This window comes from Cucurbita moschata, unplaced genomic scaffold (genome assembly GCF_002738365.1).
Source record: "Cucurbita moschata cultivar Rifu unplaced genomic scaffold, Cmos_1.0 Cmo_Scf00043, whole genome shotgun sequence".
NCBI lineage: Eukaryota > Viridiplantae > Streptophyta > Magnoliopsida > Cucurbitales > Cucurbitaceae > Cucurbita > Cucurbita moschata.
The window spans coordinates 696202-713979 of NW_019268559.1; the positions used below are offsets into that span (position 1 = coordinate 696202).

General features: G+C 39.8%; 4 protein-coding genes and 1 pseudogene across 7 annotated transcripts; 2 read left to right on the forward strand and 3 right to left on the reverse strand.

Moving 5' to 3' along the window:
- The window catches only part of LOC111433562, a 20919-nt pseudogene extending 19769 nt beyond the window's left edge, over positions 1-1150 (forward strand).
- A 40-nt stretch (positions 1151-1190) lies between these two features.
- LOC111433525 (transcription factor bHLH144-like) lies at positions 1191-4381 on the reverse strand. 2 transcript variants are annotated; one of them, XM_023070580.1, is made up of 5 exons: positions 4233-4374; positions 3836-3910; positions 3580-3722; positions 2871-3057; positions 1191-2643 (listed from the first exon to the last, which is right to left on the reverse strand). In XM_023070580.1, exon 5 carries the CDS (start codon positions 2322-2324, stop codon positions 1626-1628), a length of 699 nt encoding a protein of 232 aa, XP_022926348.1. In that variant the 5' UTR covers positions 2325-2643; positions 2871-3057; positions 3580-3722; positions 3836-3910; positions 4233-4374; the 3' UTR covers positions 1191-1625. The 2 variants fall into 2 exon arrangements, with proteins under 2 accessions (XP_022926348.1, XP_022926347.1); XM_023070579.1 differs by lacking the exon at positions 3836-3910 and having other exon boundaries at positions 4233-4381.
- A 724-nt stretch (positions 4382-5105) lies between these two features.
- LOC111433523 (chlorophyll a-b binding protein of LHCII type 1-like) lies at positions 5106-6100 on the reverse strand. The gene has a single exon (XM_023070576.1). The coding sequence runs from the start codon at positions 6036-6038 to the stop codon at positions 5241-5243; it is 798 nt and encodes a 265-aa protein (XP_022926344.1). The 5' UTR covers positions 6039-6100; the 3' UTR covers positions 5106-5240.
- A 729-nt stretch (positions 6101-6829) lies between these two features.
- Positions 6830-7780, forward strand: LOC111433524 (chlorophyll a-b binding protein of LHCII type 1). The gene has a single exon (XM_023070577.1). The coding sequence runs from the start codon at positions 6893-6895 to the stop codon at positions 7688-7690; it is 798 nt and encodes a 265-aa protein (XP_022926345.1). The 5' UTR covers positions 6830-6892; the 3' UTR covers positions 7691-7780.
- A 206-nt stretch (positions 7781-7986) lies between these two features.
- LOC111433519 (probable starch synthase 4, chloroplastic/amyloplastic) lies at positions 7987-17663 on the reverse strand. Of its 3 annotated transcripts, none has more exons than XM_023070571.1 (17): positions 17481-17663; positions 17180-17352; positions 16263-16497; positions 15833-15914; positions 14681-15740; positions 14555-14606; positions 14042-14164; positions 13859-13934; positions 13597-13781; positions 13339-13533; positions 13194-13265; positions 11647-11898; positions 10961-11086; positions 10712-10861; positions 8797-8858; positions 8629-8704; positions 7987-8517 (listed from the first exon to the last, which is right to left on the reverse strand). In XM_023070571.1, the coding sequence occupies exons 2-17, from the start codon at positions 17317-17319 to the stop codon at positions 8335-8337; spliced, it is 3069 nt and encodes a 1022-aa protein (XP_022926339.1). In that variant the 5' UTR covers positions 17320-17352; positions 17481-17663; the 3' UTR covers positions 7987-8334. The 3 variants fall into 3 exon arrangements, with proteins under 3 accessions (XP_022926339.1, XP_022926341.1, XP_022926340.1); XM_023070573.1 differs by having other exon boundaries at positions 11647-11853; positions 17481-17604; XM_023070572.1 differs by having other exon boundaries at positions 17180-17597.
- Positions 17664-17778: the final 115 nt, after the last annotated feature.

Below are 17778 nucleotides of genomic sequence, written 5' to 3' on the forward strand. Positions count from 1 at the left end.
AGCCATGGATGCGGCCAAGAACTCTGATGCAACTGTGATTCTTGGGGGTATTGATTTGTCCATTGAAGCTGAGAGCTTGGACAGAGTTGATCTTCTTCTTCCGGGTTTCCAAACTCAGCTCATCCAACAAGTTGCAGCTGTCTCTAAGGGCCCTGTTGTTCTTGTCATCATGTCGGCGGGTGGCATCGACATCTCTTTCGCTAAGAATAATCCCAACATCAAAGCTATTGTCTGGGCTGGTTATCCCGGCGAAGAGGGCGGCCGCGCCATCGCCGATGTTATCTTTGGAAAACACAACCCAGGTCAGAATGAAAAAACTTATTGTGGTTATAACTTGCTTGACAATTGAAACTGATTTTGTTGTCTGGTTCTAGGAGGAAGATTACCGTTGACATGGTATGAAGCCGACTACGTCAACCTGCTACCAATGACATCGATGCCGCTCCGGCCAGTGAAAAGCCTCGGCTATCCAGGAAGAACCTACAAATTCTACGACGGCCCTGTCGTCTACCCCTTCGGCTACGGCCTCAGCTACACCTCTTTCACCCATACTCTAGTCTCCGCCAACCGATCCCTCGCCGTCAATCTCGACAAAACAATCCAATGCCGAGACATTGCCTATGAGGACACTGCCTTCAAGCCCGACTGCGCCGCCGCCCTCGTCGACGACTTAACTTGCTCCAATGAGTTCGAGTTCGAAATCAAAGTCGAGAACAGTGGCAAAATGGACGGTAGTCAGGTTGTGATCGTGTACTCGAAACCACCAAGCGGAATTTCTTCGACTCACATCAAGCAGGTGGTTGGGTTCCAGAGGGTGTTTGTGGATGCTGGGGGGAATGAATCGGTGAAATTTAAGTTGAATGCTTGTAAGAGCTTGGGGCTAATTGATTTCAGTGGCTACAATCTGCTGCCGGCAGGTGGGCACACCATTGTGGTCGGAGATGGAGATGTTTCTTTCCCTGTGCAGCTTAGCTTCCATGGGAATTAAGGTTGTCTTTGTCGTCCGTGGGTATTGTTTATGGATTTTGTAGGGTGTAGGGTAGGTTTAAACTCTTCTTGTGTAGGGAGTTAAGAAGTGGTTCTAGGAGTTCAGCCATATTCTCTGCAGTGAATAATGTTAATAAATCAGAAATTGTTTAGAAAAAAACGTTCAAACACTCTCCTGCATGAATTCAACCAAATCATACTCATTTATAAAACTCGAAAACTGAATTAAGAGATCATACAATCTCAACTCAAGATCTAAATGAACCCTTATGACCACAAGTGAAAATTATGCTGGAACAGATTGTTTTTGAAAGTAAATGGCAGTATTAAATCGAAGGTAGCATTCTACAGATACAACAAATGTCAACAGAAAAGGCAGATCAATCCCAGAATTTCTCTAGACACCAAAGTTGAAAATGAATAGAACAGGTAACGACATGGCCAAGAAGCCTGACTAGAGATTCTGGTTCGACAATCACATCTGCTGCAGGCATTTGAAATTAGAAACATTCTGAAGCATCACAAATGATCTTTCGTGACAGTAAAACTTTTGACCAGGCGGCGCGGGAGATACACAAGATCCGAGAATCCTTAGAGTTCTTCAGTTGATGCCACCAGAAGGGTAAACTTTATAAACCTTAGTTCTCCAAGCTCCCGAGACCGAGCTCCTGCACTTCGTCTTTGAGAGATTTCAGGTATTTAACAGCTTCGTCCAGAACCATGGCAGTTGTCATTTGGTAACCACCAGGGAGAATCTCTCTCAGTTTTTTCACCATTTTCTTCAATTTCAACTGTTTCATGTCACCATCACAGCTGCTTCCACTGCTCAATGCCGTGTGGACAGGATTAACTGACTGATTCTTCCTGGGTTTGGAACTATAAGAGGAGGATGAAGAATCAGGGGATCTATTTCCATAATTCAATTGAGACCTTGCAGAGTTAATCTCATCATCTTCAGATCCATCAACGTCTTCGTGATCTTCGTCTTCTAAGCTCAATAATGCATCAATGTCATCCTCATCCTCCATCAAAGGAGATGGTATTTCTCTATCCTCATAATTCGCAGTAGGACCACCAAGTTTGTTACAAATTGCAGGATGGAACATGATCTGGCTTCGATCGTCCGTGTGGTCAAAGATGATGAAATTTTGGGAACAAATTTCAGAAGGTTGAAACTCAACAGCATTGAAAGGTCCCAAGTTCTTTCTCCCAGGAGGTAAAACAGAAGGAAAGGCAGATGACAGAGGAATCTGCATATGATCACCATCCCCTTGGTTTGCTGTTGGAAGCATTGCCTCTTTGAGGTAGCAGTTGAGGTCACTCTGCATGAAGTCCATGTAAAAGAAACAAACAAACAGGCAACCCACCCTCTAAACTTCAAGCTCGTGTATCTTCTCTCAGGAAAGCTTGCTATTATATTACGAAAATAAAGACGGGATGTTAACTAACGAGAAGACTACTCAGCAACCCTATACGTTGCCATCGTAAAATAAATGAGATTTTTATATCAAATTAAAGACGAAACAGGAAAGAAATATTTCATTTCTTCACTTGTAGCACAAATGGAGGCCAGTCCACCTAACTCCCCAATGTCCAAATGCTTTTTGCAATGTTATCCTACGTGACGGGTTTTAGCAATTGTCGAAAATACTCAGCCTGTAGGGAACAGATTGAAAGGTATCAACAACAAAGCACTTTAAGATGTGCTTCAGCAGCTCAATAATGATAGCAGTAAAGACAAGCAAGTGAACTCAGTAAGTATTAAGCCATTCAACAAATGCGCTTTAGGAATTCATCTTTGGATAAAAGGATATGCTGCAATGATTCAACAAGTACCAGATACAAAGCATGGGAGAATGATCTAGAGGATGGTGTATTATTACCTGACAAACTTGCATCACTTGGTAGTAGGCAATGATTCCAACACTCATGTTAACTTTCCCAACTTCCTTGACAGCTCTGTATCTCTTTCCCGTTACACCAATGTACATTCTCACTCCTCCAACCAGTAATATAAAGATGGAACAACCGCAAAAATAAGATAGCCCAACAAAGTCAATGTTTTAATCCCTGCACACACCCACCATAAGCAGACATTTTAGAGGTTTCCCAAAGTCCACAAGCACAAGAATGATATTACCAAGCACTCAAAATTAGTCATTTGTTTCCATTCACAATCCTTAAAATGATCACTAAACCTTAAAATTAGAAAAGATAAATCCAGTAGAATCCCAAATTACTGCCCTTGACAACCGAATAGGGCCAATGAAAAATCTTTTAGGAATCACGACTCTCTACAATGGTATGATAGTGTTGTCCACTTTGAGCATAAACTCTCGTGGCCCCCAAAACCCTCATACCAATGGAGATGTATTCCATACATATAAACCTATGATCATCCCCTTAATTAGCCAATGTGGGACTCCCTCCCAACAATCCTCCAAGACATACCAAAATAAAAGTTACCTTCCTCCAAGACAACTGGGAGGATGTCTACTACAAAATAAAAGTTACCTTCCTCCAAGACAACTGGGAGGATGTCTACTAAGTATGGTAATAATCAACATAAATGATTCATTCTAGAAATCTCACCGATGCAAATCAAATTACAGAATGACACGAAAGAAGACCACCAAGCGAACACACTTGCTGCTGTAATTCACGAAGGAGGATGTCCACGGCATCTTGATTCTATTATCCAATTCCACTAATACAAAGGCGAACACAATCCTAAACTGAAGGGTAATAAAGCAAGCAAAAGAGAAAATAGTAAGTATAAATTAACAAATGTAAAATCATGAACTCCCTATTAAGTCAACAACCACGCAGTGAACAGAACCAGACGGACCATCAAGATCATTAACTTCACCAAAATTTCTCATTATCCAAACACGAGAAGAAAAGGGATCAAGTGCAAAATGACCTAAAAACGAAAAAGAAAACAGGACAGATCAACAAAATCAGCATTAATAACACAGTAATTTTAAGTAAAATTTAGAAAAACCTCATTGCAAGAGAACTCCGCACATCAACAATAATTACAGTAAGGAAGGACCAAAAAAAAAAACAGAACAACAGGCTTTCGAAAGTACAAATCACTCGAAAATTAACTCCTACCATTACGCATCCAGCAATTAAGAAAGAACCCCAAAAATTTCTACATGCCCTAACTCCATAACTGCAAGCTAAACTAATCCGACAACTAGCAAGTTCCCTAAAAAAATGAAACAAAAATTTTCACCCACGTGATTCCAGAGCTGAATCAGGCAAAGAAAACGAAGACGATCGGAAGATTTTCGTAAGAGTTCGGTAGATCAGTCCCCAGATTTGGTCTGCAAGCTAAAGATCTGGCAGGAAGATGAGAGAGAGAGAGAGGCGGAGAGAGTGGCGCAAGAGTATTTAATAAATTTTCGTTAGTTTTTTATAGGAATCTGTGCATCATGCATTGAAACAGACAATAGTCAAACCAGGAGAGCTGAGAGCCGTCGGATTGAAATGATTTCCGTAGATTATGGGATGCTATTATAACCGTTGGATCAAGCACGCGTGATCGGATGGAGCAGTGGGGTCCACGGGGTTTGACAAATGCGTATCGTGAAAACAACTCCTCGTGTGGGGATCTTAAAAAAGGAGGGAAATTATATATATTGCTATTTTGGTTTTGATTATGCTTTAATCTCTATGTAATTATGATTTTTAGTACGTTTATTCGTTTATAGTGGAATTAAATTGCTTATAAAAAATCATAGCTTAAATTAATATAATTATTAATTTAGAGTTTTACATATAATTCTTTTTCTTTTTTTGTCCTTTTATGAAAAGTTTTTAAATAAATAAATTAGCCCAATACTACGATCCCATCTGGGCTGGCTTCTATATTTGGGCCTTTCAACATACCATCTTCACGCTCATGGGCTTCACACATCAAGACCGGCCCACTAACTTTTTTTCATGAAACAAATAGTTTATCTTATGTGTTAAAAATATATTTTTATAGAAATTTAAATAATATTTTGGTCACATATTCATATACTCTAAAATATTTAAATTTAGAAAACACTCTCCAAGCCTCAATCAATATTTAAATTGTATTTTAACTGGTTCATGAGAGTCAAATATTCAAAGATGGTCCGTTATTGAAAAATGATAATGAAATTCATTCAGAACAAGCACTCAATTGTTGAGACCCGAGATTTACACCACCAAATACAAGTTCATTTTCTCTCTCTTTGAATCCCAAGAGGTAAAGACTCTCACTTTCCGGGAACGAAGTTTGTGGCGTAGGACCAAGCATTGTTGTTGACTGGATCAGCGAGGTGGTCAGCCAAGTTCTCCAATGGTCCCTTTCCAGTGACAATGGCCTGAACGAAGAAGCCGAACATGGAGAACATGGCTAGCCTTCCGTTCTTGAGCTCCTTCACCTTCAGCTCTGCGAACGCCTCTGGGTCATCGGCCAAACCCAATGGGTCGAAGCTTCCACCTGGGTAGATGGGGTCGGTGATCTCCCCGAGGGGACCGCCGGCAATGCGGTAGCCCTCAACGGCGCCCATCAACACGACCTGGCAGGCCCAGATGGCCAGAATGCTCTGTGCGTGGACCAAGCTGGGGTTGCCCAAGTAGTCGAGACCTCCCTCGCTGAAGATCTGAGATCCAGCCTTGAACCACACGGCCTCGCCGAACTTCACGCCGTTGCGGGAGAGAAGCTCGGGGAAGACACAGCCCAAAGCTCCAAGCATGGCCCACCTGGAGTGGATCACTTCGAGCTCACGGTTCTTGGCGAAGGTCTCGGGATCGGCTGAAAGTCCAGCAGTGTCCCAGCCGTAGTCACCGGGGAATTCTCCGGTGAGGTAGGATGGGGGCTCGCCGGAGAATGGGCCCAAGTACTTGACACGATCGGGGCCGTACCATGGGCTGCCGGAGGAAACTTGCTTGGAGGCGGTCTTCCTCATGCTGATTCTTGAACTGCCCTGAACGTCGGGGGCGTTGGGGGAGAGCTTGATGGGCTTGCCGGCCAGAGATGGGGAGGAGAGAGCCATTGTGGAAGCGGCCATTGTTGGAGCTTGGAATGAGGTGTGTAATTGATGATGGGATGTATTTGTGGTGGGAAAGAAGTGAAACGATGGTGCATAATATACATGGATTAGGGGGAAGGGTCCTTATCCATGGAAATCGATATCAGCTCTCTTATTGGTTGAAATTTCTATGGTCGATTTCCTTACTCCAGATGGCCTCCTCTCTGCCACTCACACCTAAAAAATCTTATGCAACTCCATGAGCTTCTCTTTCTCCCAATCAAACTTTGACACGTGTGTTGTTGATAGCACCAATATGCTTAGAGAATCTGCATACACTTGGTCATTTGTGAATAAACGTTCCTTCTTTTTGCTCGTACATTTTTGCAAATTATATCAAATTTTAAGCTTATGAAAATTTTGACAATTTAGCAAGAACATTGGAAACAATCCCAATATGAAAATTTTATCAAATTCTAACAAAAGTATCTATTAGCTACCAAAATCTTTCAACTAATGAAAATGAAAATCTGGGCTACCCATCCAATGGTTGGCAACCCTTTCATTTTCGAGCCACATAAATGAAGACCATACAATTTCCATGTAAGAAAGAGAATCTATCTCATTAGTCTCTAAAAAAATCTTAAATGTAACGTTAGATGTCACTGTATACAAATAGAAATCTGAAGCAGTTGGTGGATGAGGAAGAGCCATGTGGGCGTGGATGAAACAAACCAAAAATCTTTGAGCTCCAATGAGAATGAAGATATAGATACTAATGGATAACTATCTATTCTGTTTGCCCATTATTTAAACTCACAAACCCACCCACTTCTTTCCCACCACAAAACACATCTCATCATCAATTACACACCTCATTCCAATCTCCAACAATGGCTGCTTCCACAATGGCTCTCTCCTCCCCATCTCTGGCCGGCAACGCCATCAAACTCTCCCCCAATGCCCCTGATATTCAGGGCAGTTCAAGAATCAGCATGAGGAAGACCGCCTCCAAGCAAGTTTCCTCCGGCAGCCCATGGTATGGCCCCGACCGTGTCAAGTACTTGGGCCCATTCTCCGGCGAGCCCCCATCCTACCTCACCGGAGAATTCCCCGGTGACTACGGCTGGGACACTGCTGGACTTTCAGCCGATCCCGAGACCTTCGCCAAGAACCGTGAGCTCGAAGTGATCCACTCCAGGTGGGCCATGCTTGGAGCTTTGGGCTGTGTCTTCCCCGAGCTTCTCTCCCGCAACGGCGTGAAGTTCGGCGAGGCCGTGTGGTTCAAGGCTGGATCTCAGATCTTCAGCGAGGGAGGTCTCGACTACTTGGGCAACCCCAGCTTGGTCCACGCACAGAGCATTCTGGCCATCTGGGCCTGCCAGGTCGTGTTGATGGGCGCCGTTGAGGGCTACCGTATTGCCGGCGGTCCCCTCGGGGAGATTACCGACCCCATCTACCCAGGTGGAAGCTTCGACCCATTGGGTTTGGCCGATGACCCAGAGGCGTTCGCAGAGCTGAAGGTGAAGGAGCTCAAAAATGGAAGGCTTGCCATGTTCTCCATGTTCGGCTTCTTCGTTCAGGCCATTGTTACTGGAAAGGGACCATTGGAGAACTTGGCTGACCACCTTGCTGACCCAGTCAACAACAATGCTTGGTCCTACGCCACAAACTTTGTTCCTGGAAAGTGAGAAAAGAGAGAGTTTGTATGGTGATGAATTATTATTGGCGGTGTAAATTAGTTGAAAATGAATGAAGTGCTTTCGTGTGAAATTTTATGATTTCTATTCTCCGTGGGTCATGAACTCGTAAACGAGAAAAATACTCGGTCAGGTCAAATTTAATATCACTAGAGAATCGCTTGAATTTTGAGTAAAGTTGTATTCAAAGATCAAGGTAAAGATTCTGAGTACACTAATAATGTACAAAATATTATCTACATATTGGTTAAAAAAAAAAAAAAAAGGAAAAACAATGGCANAAAATATTATCTACATATTGGTTAAAAAAAAAAAAAAAAGGTAAAACAATGGCAGGTTTTCCCCTGGCCTTATAGCAAGAAAAGCAGGTCCATGAATTATGATTGCCGTTGCCATCATGATTATCAAGCAACAGCTCTCTCCTTTCGGCAGAAGGGACTAAGTGTCCCGTCTAGTGTACATGAATTTGTTTTCATCAGTGACCAATTCAGAGGTTTCCATCGCAGCATAAGCATGGATCAGCCACCAAATTGATGATTATATATTCCACCACAGTTTGCTCTGGCACTCTCCACGGAGGAACTCTAGAGTATGAATAACAGATTGAAAAAACAAAAATAGAAGTGACGCTTTCCTTATGCACGACCTGCGGCAACTGCTCTTGCTCGTGCCACTGACTTTGAATAAAGATCCTCATACTGCGTAGCGGAAGTTTCCCAGCTGAAATCTACGTCCATGACCTTCTGAACCAGCTGCTGCCAACCGCCTGGGTTATTAATGTAGTGGTTAAAGGCACGTTCCAGTGCATTATTCAACCCCTGTCAAAATAAACATACGTTACCTGAGTTATGAGAGTAGATAGTAGGGGGAGGGGGCTTCACATCATACAATAAAAGAACAGATTTATGTTTCATTTTCCGTTTTCGTACCTGCTCATCAGGGGTCAAAAATGTGTATCCATTTCGCAACTCAGCTGGAATTGTATCATCGTCAACATCAAAGACACTGCATGAAAAACATCGAACCATTAAAACACAAAAAGTTCTGATGAAATAAACTTGAATATGTGGAGATTGTTACAAGATAAGTTCATGCACCTGTCATTCAGGCCGCCAGTTTTCCGTACAATAGGAATACAACCATATTGCATTGCAATCATCTAAAAAAAACGAAGGTACAAAGTTGGTAAAGCCTCAAAGAAGTGTCATCACATTCTAACTAGGTCAACATATTATTTGTCAAAGCGCCACAAAAGAAGTAAAACATAGTCAATAAAAACTTCATCATAAGCATGGAAGACTATCTTCTGTTTTTGGGTAGCATTAGAAGCTAAGAGTATCTACAACACCAAGGGGACTTGGAAGATTATAGCAAGAAAGCAATACTATTGAAAAGATCAACCTTTTGTTTTTAGATATCGATGAGTGTCTAGAAGAGCTTATGGGCACCTTGACTAATCTTCCCTGCTTAACCCTATTATATTTGGTTGATAAAAAATACGTAAGATGTTATATCTTAGATAGGGGCCACCATGGATTGAACCCGTTCTCTCTCATTTTTTCAAGGCACTAGGCTGACCTATGATGGTTAATGATTAAAGAAACAAAATTAAAGAGGTGAAAAATAGTGTTGTTAAATCTATTTATGGCTCTACTGATATTGGGTGGTGGGACGAGGCAAAAGTCGGAGGTTATGGTTTTGGCTTTTTAGGTGAGATCCTTATTTGTATATGAAATCCTTATTTGTCGCAAAAAGTTTACAGGAAGGAAGATGGGAATAGAAAATAGTGGGAGAGAGGAGGAAAATTTTTCTGACATGGGAAATGTGGAAGGGTTAAAGTCCCCAGGTCCCAGAGACTTGCGAATAAATTCTCTAAGAAAATTTGGATTCTTATTATACCCAAAATGTTTGGTGGTACTGCTAATGAATTCCTCAAAATCTACGAAACTTCTGAGAAAAAGACATTCAGGGTTAGAAGCTTGGGAGGAAAATTCAAGATCTTGAAAAGTAACGGTAAGAAAAAATGGTTATGATCTTTTACAATTGATTGAGGGTGTACTAATTAGCAGAAGAGAAGACCCTTACGAAATTGGTAACTGGTCTGGCCAGTTTCCTAACAAAATCCATGTTTAAACATTGGGTAGATATTTTCCTTCGTTACCTGAGAAACTCTTTCATAATTTGTGGACATCTAAATTCCCTTGTAAAGTGGATGAATAACTTTGTGGGCTTAATCTTCTTGGATGGGTTGAATAGGCTAAAAGAATCCAAAGATACCCTTATATGGCAATAAATCCAAGCTGCTGCAGTTTGTATTGGAAGACAGAGGAAAGTCCCAATCAGTTGTCGTTTCCTAGTTGGCTATATTAGGAAAATTTGGAAGGCAAAATTTCAAGGCTTTGGCAGTTCTTGTTTTCGACTAGGGAGTTAAAGAGAATGCTATTATAATTCTATGTGGTCATGGGATGAAAAAGATTGCTAAATTATTGTGGACTAGTGTAGTCAAAGCAAGTTAAAAGGGAATATGAATAGAAAGAAATCAACTCATCTTTGAAAGCAAACAAATTGCTTGGGAGGAAAGTAGATTATTAATGGCAGCTTCTTGGCGTCTTGCATTGTTCTTTCTGGTTTCTAAAGAATTATTAATTCAACCAACGTAATCCATCTTGTTATGTGCCTTTCTAATAATCACTGATAAGCGCCTTTCTGAAACTATATTTAGGGATATTTCTTTGCTGGGAAGATGTATTGTAATATTCCTTTTCAAATATCAATAGTTTTTTCAATCCTTAGTGTTTGGACCAATTTTACAACTAAACTCAAAAGAGAGTTGCCAGACTCTAATAAGTTTAGTTGCCAAGAAAAACGTAGGACAATTTATCCTATGCAAGTGGTTACCCTAGTTTGATCCAATTTCCCATAAAACTATTTATTATTTACCAGCTCCTAGGATAGCCCTCTTAGTTTTTGGTTAAAAAAAGCTCAAACTAAGCCACATCTGCAACCATTTACCTGAGTGAGGCCACATGGCTCAAAGATAGATGGAATTATTAACATATCAGATCCCGCATAAATCCAATGAGAAAGAGACTCATCATATGCCAACACCAACCGAACTTGATCATGGCTCTGGAAATTATTAGCAATACCCTCAAATTCCCTCTGCAAGAACAAAAAAGCAATCGTAAGATGGGTGCAAGGGGCCCTAGTGACATGTGTTCTCGAAAATCTAACATAGGCTCAAAAGTTCAAGTAGATAACCTGAATATGAGGAATTGGGCTTGAACCCAGAAGAACAAACTGTCCTCCCAGCTCCAACGTTCTGTATATTGCATGCCTGATAAGATGTATACCCTTCTGGGGCACCAATCTTGTTATGCAGCCCACCTATTGCACAACAAATATTTTAATAAAATCCACAAAATCTCCAATTTCATTATGCAGCCTACGCCACTGCTCCAATGTCTGGAAAACCAGAAATGAAACTAAGAGCAGATTAGGAGTCATATCTCAGCTACTAAACTGTTTCAATTTAATTAAAAAAGAAAAGAAAAAAAAAAGAACAATGATTTTGTTCCAAATCGTAATCTAAATTATAAATATCTTCGCTGCATGCGATTGATAGCATGAAATCAGAATAACAGATACACATTCAGAAGTGGTCATAAAAAGTTGATCTGAATACAATTAATAAATCCCACTGCACAACTGTAATCTGTAATCAGCTCAAATTCCTAAAGGGTGAAGGGAGGCTTCAGTTTACTCAACACTAGGGGGAAAATGTATATAAGATGCGCATATATGCCAGGTAACATTATGTCAGTCTTAAAGTTCAAAATTAAGCACAAATAAATCCTAGATTAAACATTAAACAAAAGGAAGCTACAAAATATTTGAAATCAGAAAGCACCAGATACATAACTTATTGTCTCATAAAAAGTAATTACCAGAGGTTTTCTGACAATGGAAGACAGCCCTAGATGCCTTCTTATAGCATCTTTATTTTCAGCCTTACCCTCAAGATCATTTGCATTATATTGGACTTTGATAAATGAATCGGTAGTAGGATTCCACACATCAGTATCAATTCCATTAAGAATGCCAAAGAATTTCTTCGAATGAAAATTAAGCGTTGAGTGGAGACCATGTCCTCCCTGTAGCCCAATGGATGTCAATCTCAGTGCCCCGGAAGACAAAAACTTTAAACCAAAAGACAGTAATCTGATTAAACACTTCCTAAGCACATGAGCTATGCGAAATATAAAAAATACATCATTAAAGAAAGAATAAGTGGTTCATTTAAACTGTCTATGATTCCACCCTCCCCACAGAAGGGTATACATCTTATCAGGCATGCAAGATGTGAACTAAATTTTGCTAGAGGTTATCTTCTTGAGTTTTTCAGTTTGGAAAAGTCAAAAGTGATTTAAATTACATTCTCAAGTCTTCTTAATTGAATTCTGGTTGTCAAGTACGCTAAATAAAATAAGTGAGAAATTCTTTTGACCTTCACTGATCGAGAAGAAGAAGATAGGAAAATAATTTTTACTTCTGTCCAGCTCCCGGGATATAAATATAATCACGATTTGATTTCTCCTGGTAACCCCCTTCCCCTTACGACAACTAAGTGTATCATCCAACCTAATCCCATTAATGAGCCCAGACAGTTCAGAAAATTGTGGTTTCCAAGCCCCGATAATCAAGGCAAGCATATGACCCTACGAACAACTTAGTTGACCACAAATAGGCAAGGGATGTTTCAAACACTCTTTTGTGGTAGTAACAAAAAAAAAAAAAAAAAATCCAAACAATTTAAACATCAAGTTGTGATTACACTCTTTATTTAGGGTAAATTAGAGAAGTTACCCCTCCTAAAAATATGAGAACAAGCAGGCATGTTTATCCCAAAATTTTATTTTGAAATCATCAAACCTATATTCACTGCGAGGAAGCAGAATGCTGACAAGATGACTTGAGGTGAGAATGGAGAAAAGGTTCAAATAGGGAAGAAGCTCCCTCGCAGTAATCAACTTCAATTTTGGTCTATTCTCACCCCCAACGGAAAATATTTGCAGTTGATTTTAGAATCATTAAAATCTCAAATTGGGCCATAATGATAACTTCCCAAATCAAGTCTTGTGGAGATAAATTGCAGCGATTTGAGGCCAAAGAAATGGACAAGTTGGTGAGTTGCAAGGTTGAAAATTGGCCTATGGTAATCCGTCGAAAAAGTACAAATGTCAAGACGCTCGTTATTGAAAAGGTTAAGAGTAAATTCCAAAGCACTAACATAAACATACTGAACATAATGATACACAGTCACGTACAATTCTCCCACGAAAACAGATTCCTATCAAAGACAATTTGGTACGCTTTATGATAGTTAAGCAAAAATCATAGCAATGAACCAATAAAATCTTTGATTGACACGGTCATCCAAAGAAAACCCTTCATTGATATGAGTGATATAAGATATCTTAAATGCAAATCATACCTCAGCTCTCCGCACCTCTTGAGCATAGGTAGGTGATACTGTTGTGACAATATTAGAGAAGACAACTGCACCCTGAGACAACGCAGTGTCCATCATAAAATTCTCCTAATAAACAAGGAGATTGAAAATATTCTGAATACCATACCTTAACAGGGTTGATCCTATCATAAGCAGAATTATCCTGTAATCTGTCTTGTCTGTTTAGCTGGTCAACATCAAGGCCACAAGAAGCCAAATCTGAAGCAGGGGCGGTTCCTTGATACTCAAAGTTGTGGCAAGTAAAACAAATTCTTGCAGAATTCAATCCTTTCGGGTAGTACAAATCCCAATATAATGGAGCCTGAAAAAGCAAATAAAGTCAGTTGCCAAAAGATTGAATGATCAACAGACATTAAAGTCGTACAATGAATGCTGTTTGCCAATCGTGGCAATGTATTATATCAGGTCTCTTGCCAGCCCGTAGGAGTAACTCAAGTGCAGCACGGCTGAAATATGAAAAACGTTTAAAGTCATCATGCTCCCCATAATACTGAGCTCTCCAGAAGAACTTATCAGGATGATGAGGCTCAATAAAGTAAACGGGAAGGCCTGCAGAGGTTAAATTGACACATTTAATTTTAAAAAATAATTAATTAAATAAAAATTTAGACCAGATAAATATTGACCTTCAACAGTGCCAACCCATATCTTATTTTTGAACAACCGCCCATCAAAGTACGACTCAAGCACCATATCCAGGAGCTGTAAAGCAATCAAAGTACTCTTAACATATTAATAAAAACACCAAAATAGCACATTAGCAACGCTTATTCGTTCATTAGGTTTATACTTCTGAAATCATGGCATACCCTTAAATCTTTAATACGATTGTACTGCATGCAATCATATTTAGGAAGAACAATTTCCACAAGATGCCCTCTCCTTTGCAGCGCTTTGCTGAGACCAGTGATGACATCACCCAAACCACCAACCTGCAAAAGGAATGTCATTTCATGAACTACTTTTACTCTTAACATATAATATAAAAAACCAAATAAAGGATGCGGTATTTTATTTGCACGAACAGAAAACAAAGTGCAAAAACAACTTAGTTAAAATATAAATAAAGAATGTGTAGTAAAAGATCCCTCCCCAACCACCCCACCCTCGGGAGAAATTTGACATGTTGCGTTCTATTGCAACAATAAGGATAATTCCTACCCTGTTAGCTGTGATAAGAGATAGACTAAAACAAATGGTGATAGACGGAAGGAGGACACATTGAAATATTGAAAGCCTAGAAGAGAGCAAGAGGATCTTCAAACATAACAAAAAATTAACATTAATAAAACCCAAGAGCTATTGCACTAGCGACAACTCACCTTAGCCACTGGTGCCATTTCTGCTGCAATGTGGATGACATAGAGTCCTGAACTAAAGATAACAAGAATACTGATTAAACAACATTTTCATCTAAGTCAATATATGCTAAGTTACAGTTATTATACCGTTTAGGAGATGATGTCAGATTAAGAAAGATAGCCACGGCCTCAAGTTCATTCTTTTCCTTGCAAGCCATATAAGCATCATAAATGCGTGCATCCCTCTTCCATGTCATCTCTTTCAACAGTTTAGCATCTTCATCCGATATTTTCCCTTCAAGTAACCAACCATCGATCAATAGCAATAGACGGCTCCAAAACTCCAAAGGCATATCATTTACAGGCTCATCTACTGCTGTTTTCTTGCTTGCTTCTTTGATGGTATCCAGTGTATCTTGAAACTCCTCCACAGATTCCTGATATAATTTGATATAAGACTGCAATTCTTCATCAGACCTTTGAAGGCGATCCTCCAATAGATCTATTTTTTGTTGCATGAGTTCATAGTCTTGCCGAAACTTTTCTGAAGACAATTTTAAGACGTTAGCTTCTTCAAGGGATTCTTCCAATTTCTCAACCTTTTCTTGGAGCTCTTGGTTATGTTGCAAGACCAGAATAGCTTGTTCTTCCTGCTTGGTTGCCTTGTCTTGCAAGATTTGCAAATCTTCTACCCTCTTCCTCAAGTCCTCGCATTCAACTTTCAAGGCAGACAGATCTGAAACATCTTCCTGAGAGGTTGACAGCTTAAGCTCCAAGTCTTTCAGCGAACCCTCCAAAACTGACCGTTCTTTTTCCAAAAATACCAGATGCTGATTGGCATTCTTAACATTACTCAACTCTTCCTTGAGTGTTTGTACATCATTCTTCAGGATGACATTTTCTGACCTCAGTAAATGAAGCTCCTTAGTAAGAGAATCGGTAAGAACATTGTTCTGATTTCCATGCAGACCAAGGTCGCTGCGTTCAGTACCACCACTGAAATTTAGCTGCTTCTGCAACTTTTCAAATTGGTCTTCCAACAGCTCCACGTGTACCTTTTCTTGGTCATCCGCTTTAATTTGAACATCCGTTTCTGCCAATCTCCTTTCCAAACCATTGATCTCTCTCTGCAATTCCTCCTTTTCAGCAAGGATCTTTTCAAGATCTTTCAGGGCATGAACCCGAGCTTGGTTGAGTAGAAGGATATCTGCGAGATAAGAACCACAATTGTATACAGCAGGTAATAGAATGGGCATAACCAAATAAAATTTTTTGGGATTAAAAGGAAAGAAAGCCCACTTTTCTCTGCAGTTTTTATCATCCCAATCAAATCTTCAAGTTGAACACCTGTATTCGGTCCTTCAATGTCAACTTTCTCGGTCTGAAATTTCAGAAGACTTATATTCAATTGTCTGCTAAAGTTGTTACATGTCCAGACAAGACAATATGAAGATCCTTATAAGAGAAACTAATATAAATGAAGATTCTTAGAAGAGAGACAAATTCAAGAAAACAGAGGGAAGTAGGGAATAACATTTGATTGAACAGCATTAACAACCTTGAAAATAACCTAATCTAGGACCATCATCAGAATCTTATATTACTTCCTAATAAAATCAATACATGGCTCAAGAAATCAAACGTTTTTCAGAAGGTTCTTCCACCTCTCTAGCAGCAATTTCATTGGAAGACCAAAGAGGTAAATATGAGGACAGTGCAGTTACTTTACCGAAGGTTCAGTTTCACCAGGTGCAGTTAGACCACTTATTCCTTTCTCGCTAACATGCTGCACAGCTAAGCTAGTGTTGACAACAGCACTAGACAAGCTCTCCTGATTCAAAATTGGAACCCTCTCCACCACAATTTCAGTTTCAGAGTCCTCGTCATCATTTGGATGAAAATCAGCTTGCACTGACAAATGTTCATAGGAGGCTTTCTTCAATTGTTTCCTCTTGCGCCGGGAACTGTACAGAATTTTCATGCTATTAACTGAATGTAGAATTTCCAAGAAATTGGGGTAAACCTTGTATCCATTGCATTTAGACAAACAGACAGACACAACGAAAGTCAACCGTTCCTTTCATCTCAATATATATATGTGTGTGTGTATTAGCTCTAGTTCGAGGTAGGAGAACTTCTCCAATAGAATTGAATTTAAACAAAAAAAAAAAAAGAGAGAGAGAGAGAGAGAAAAAGATAATAATTACAGAAACTATTGGCTTGGAACTCCGCCTAGAGATCATAAAGCATACAAAGGCTAACCTCTAAAATATCCTAGACGGAACATCAAACATTCTCCTATTTGCCTCGATTCAATATGTAGTTCATATGACTAAAATCAAAACATCAACTCGATAACAACCTGTTAATTAGAAAAGTTAAAATTGATAAATAAAAAAAAAAGATAAACAGTTGAAAAAAAAATACATAAAGTTAAAAAAAATCAAGAAAGGTGAGTTAGAAAACAAAACGTACGTGAAAATCAAGAATCCAAAAGAGTCAAGAGAAAATCCAGTGGAAACAGATTAACAAGACACAACGGAGAGTCGAACAAGTTCAAAACCTTAACGTACCATGGCAATTACAGACGACGAAATAAATAAGCAACAAGATTAAAAGGCAAAGGAGAAAACATTGAGAAAGAACCTGAGATTGCGAGGTCGCATTTTACATGAAGCATTAAGCAAGTAACGGGAAGAGTGAGGAAACTGTGAATTATCCGATAGTTTTCCGCTCAAAGAACCAAATCCAGAGCTCAGAAACAACGTCGAGAGCTTCGTAGCCATTACGCTTAAACTTCCAATAACCACAAGTTATCCCTGCTATCTCAAAGCCTCAGTATCATCACATACTCAAAGAAAGAAGGATAGAATATTATACAACCAATTGCTTCGCCAAGACTTCATTTCCATAGAGCTTTACTTAGAAAATGGAGGAGAACAGATACCTGAGCAGAGTAGCGATAGAGAGAAAGAGATCCAAGAGTTCGGCGGGAGTTCAGTTCATTTCAACTCCCAATGTATAACAGCGAGAAACTTGAGATGGAAAAAAAGTGCACAGAGATGTACAGAGCGCGAATACATTATACGTGAGAAACTTCTCTGCCGCACGTGCGTGCACACCACTCCAACATACAGTAGTATCTGCGTCGCATCGCAAACCTTATCTCAATCCAACGGTACTGATGCTCATGCTTTTTGAAGCAAGCGGCAAGCATTCAAGTTTGGATGACTTGCAAAAAAAAT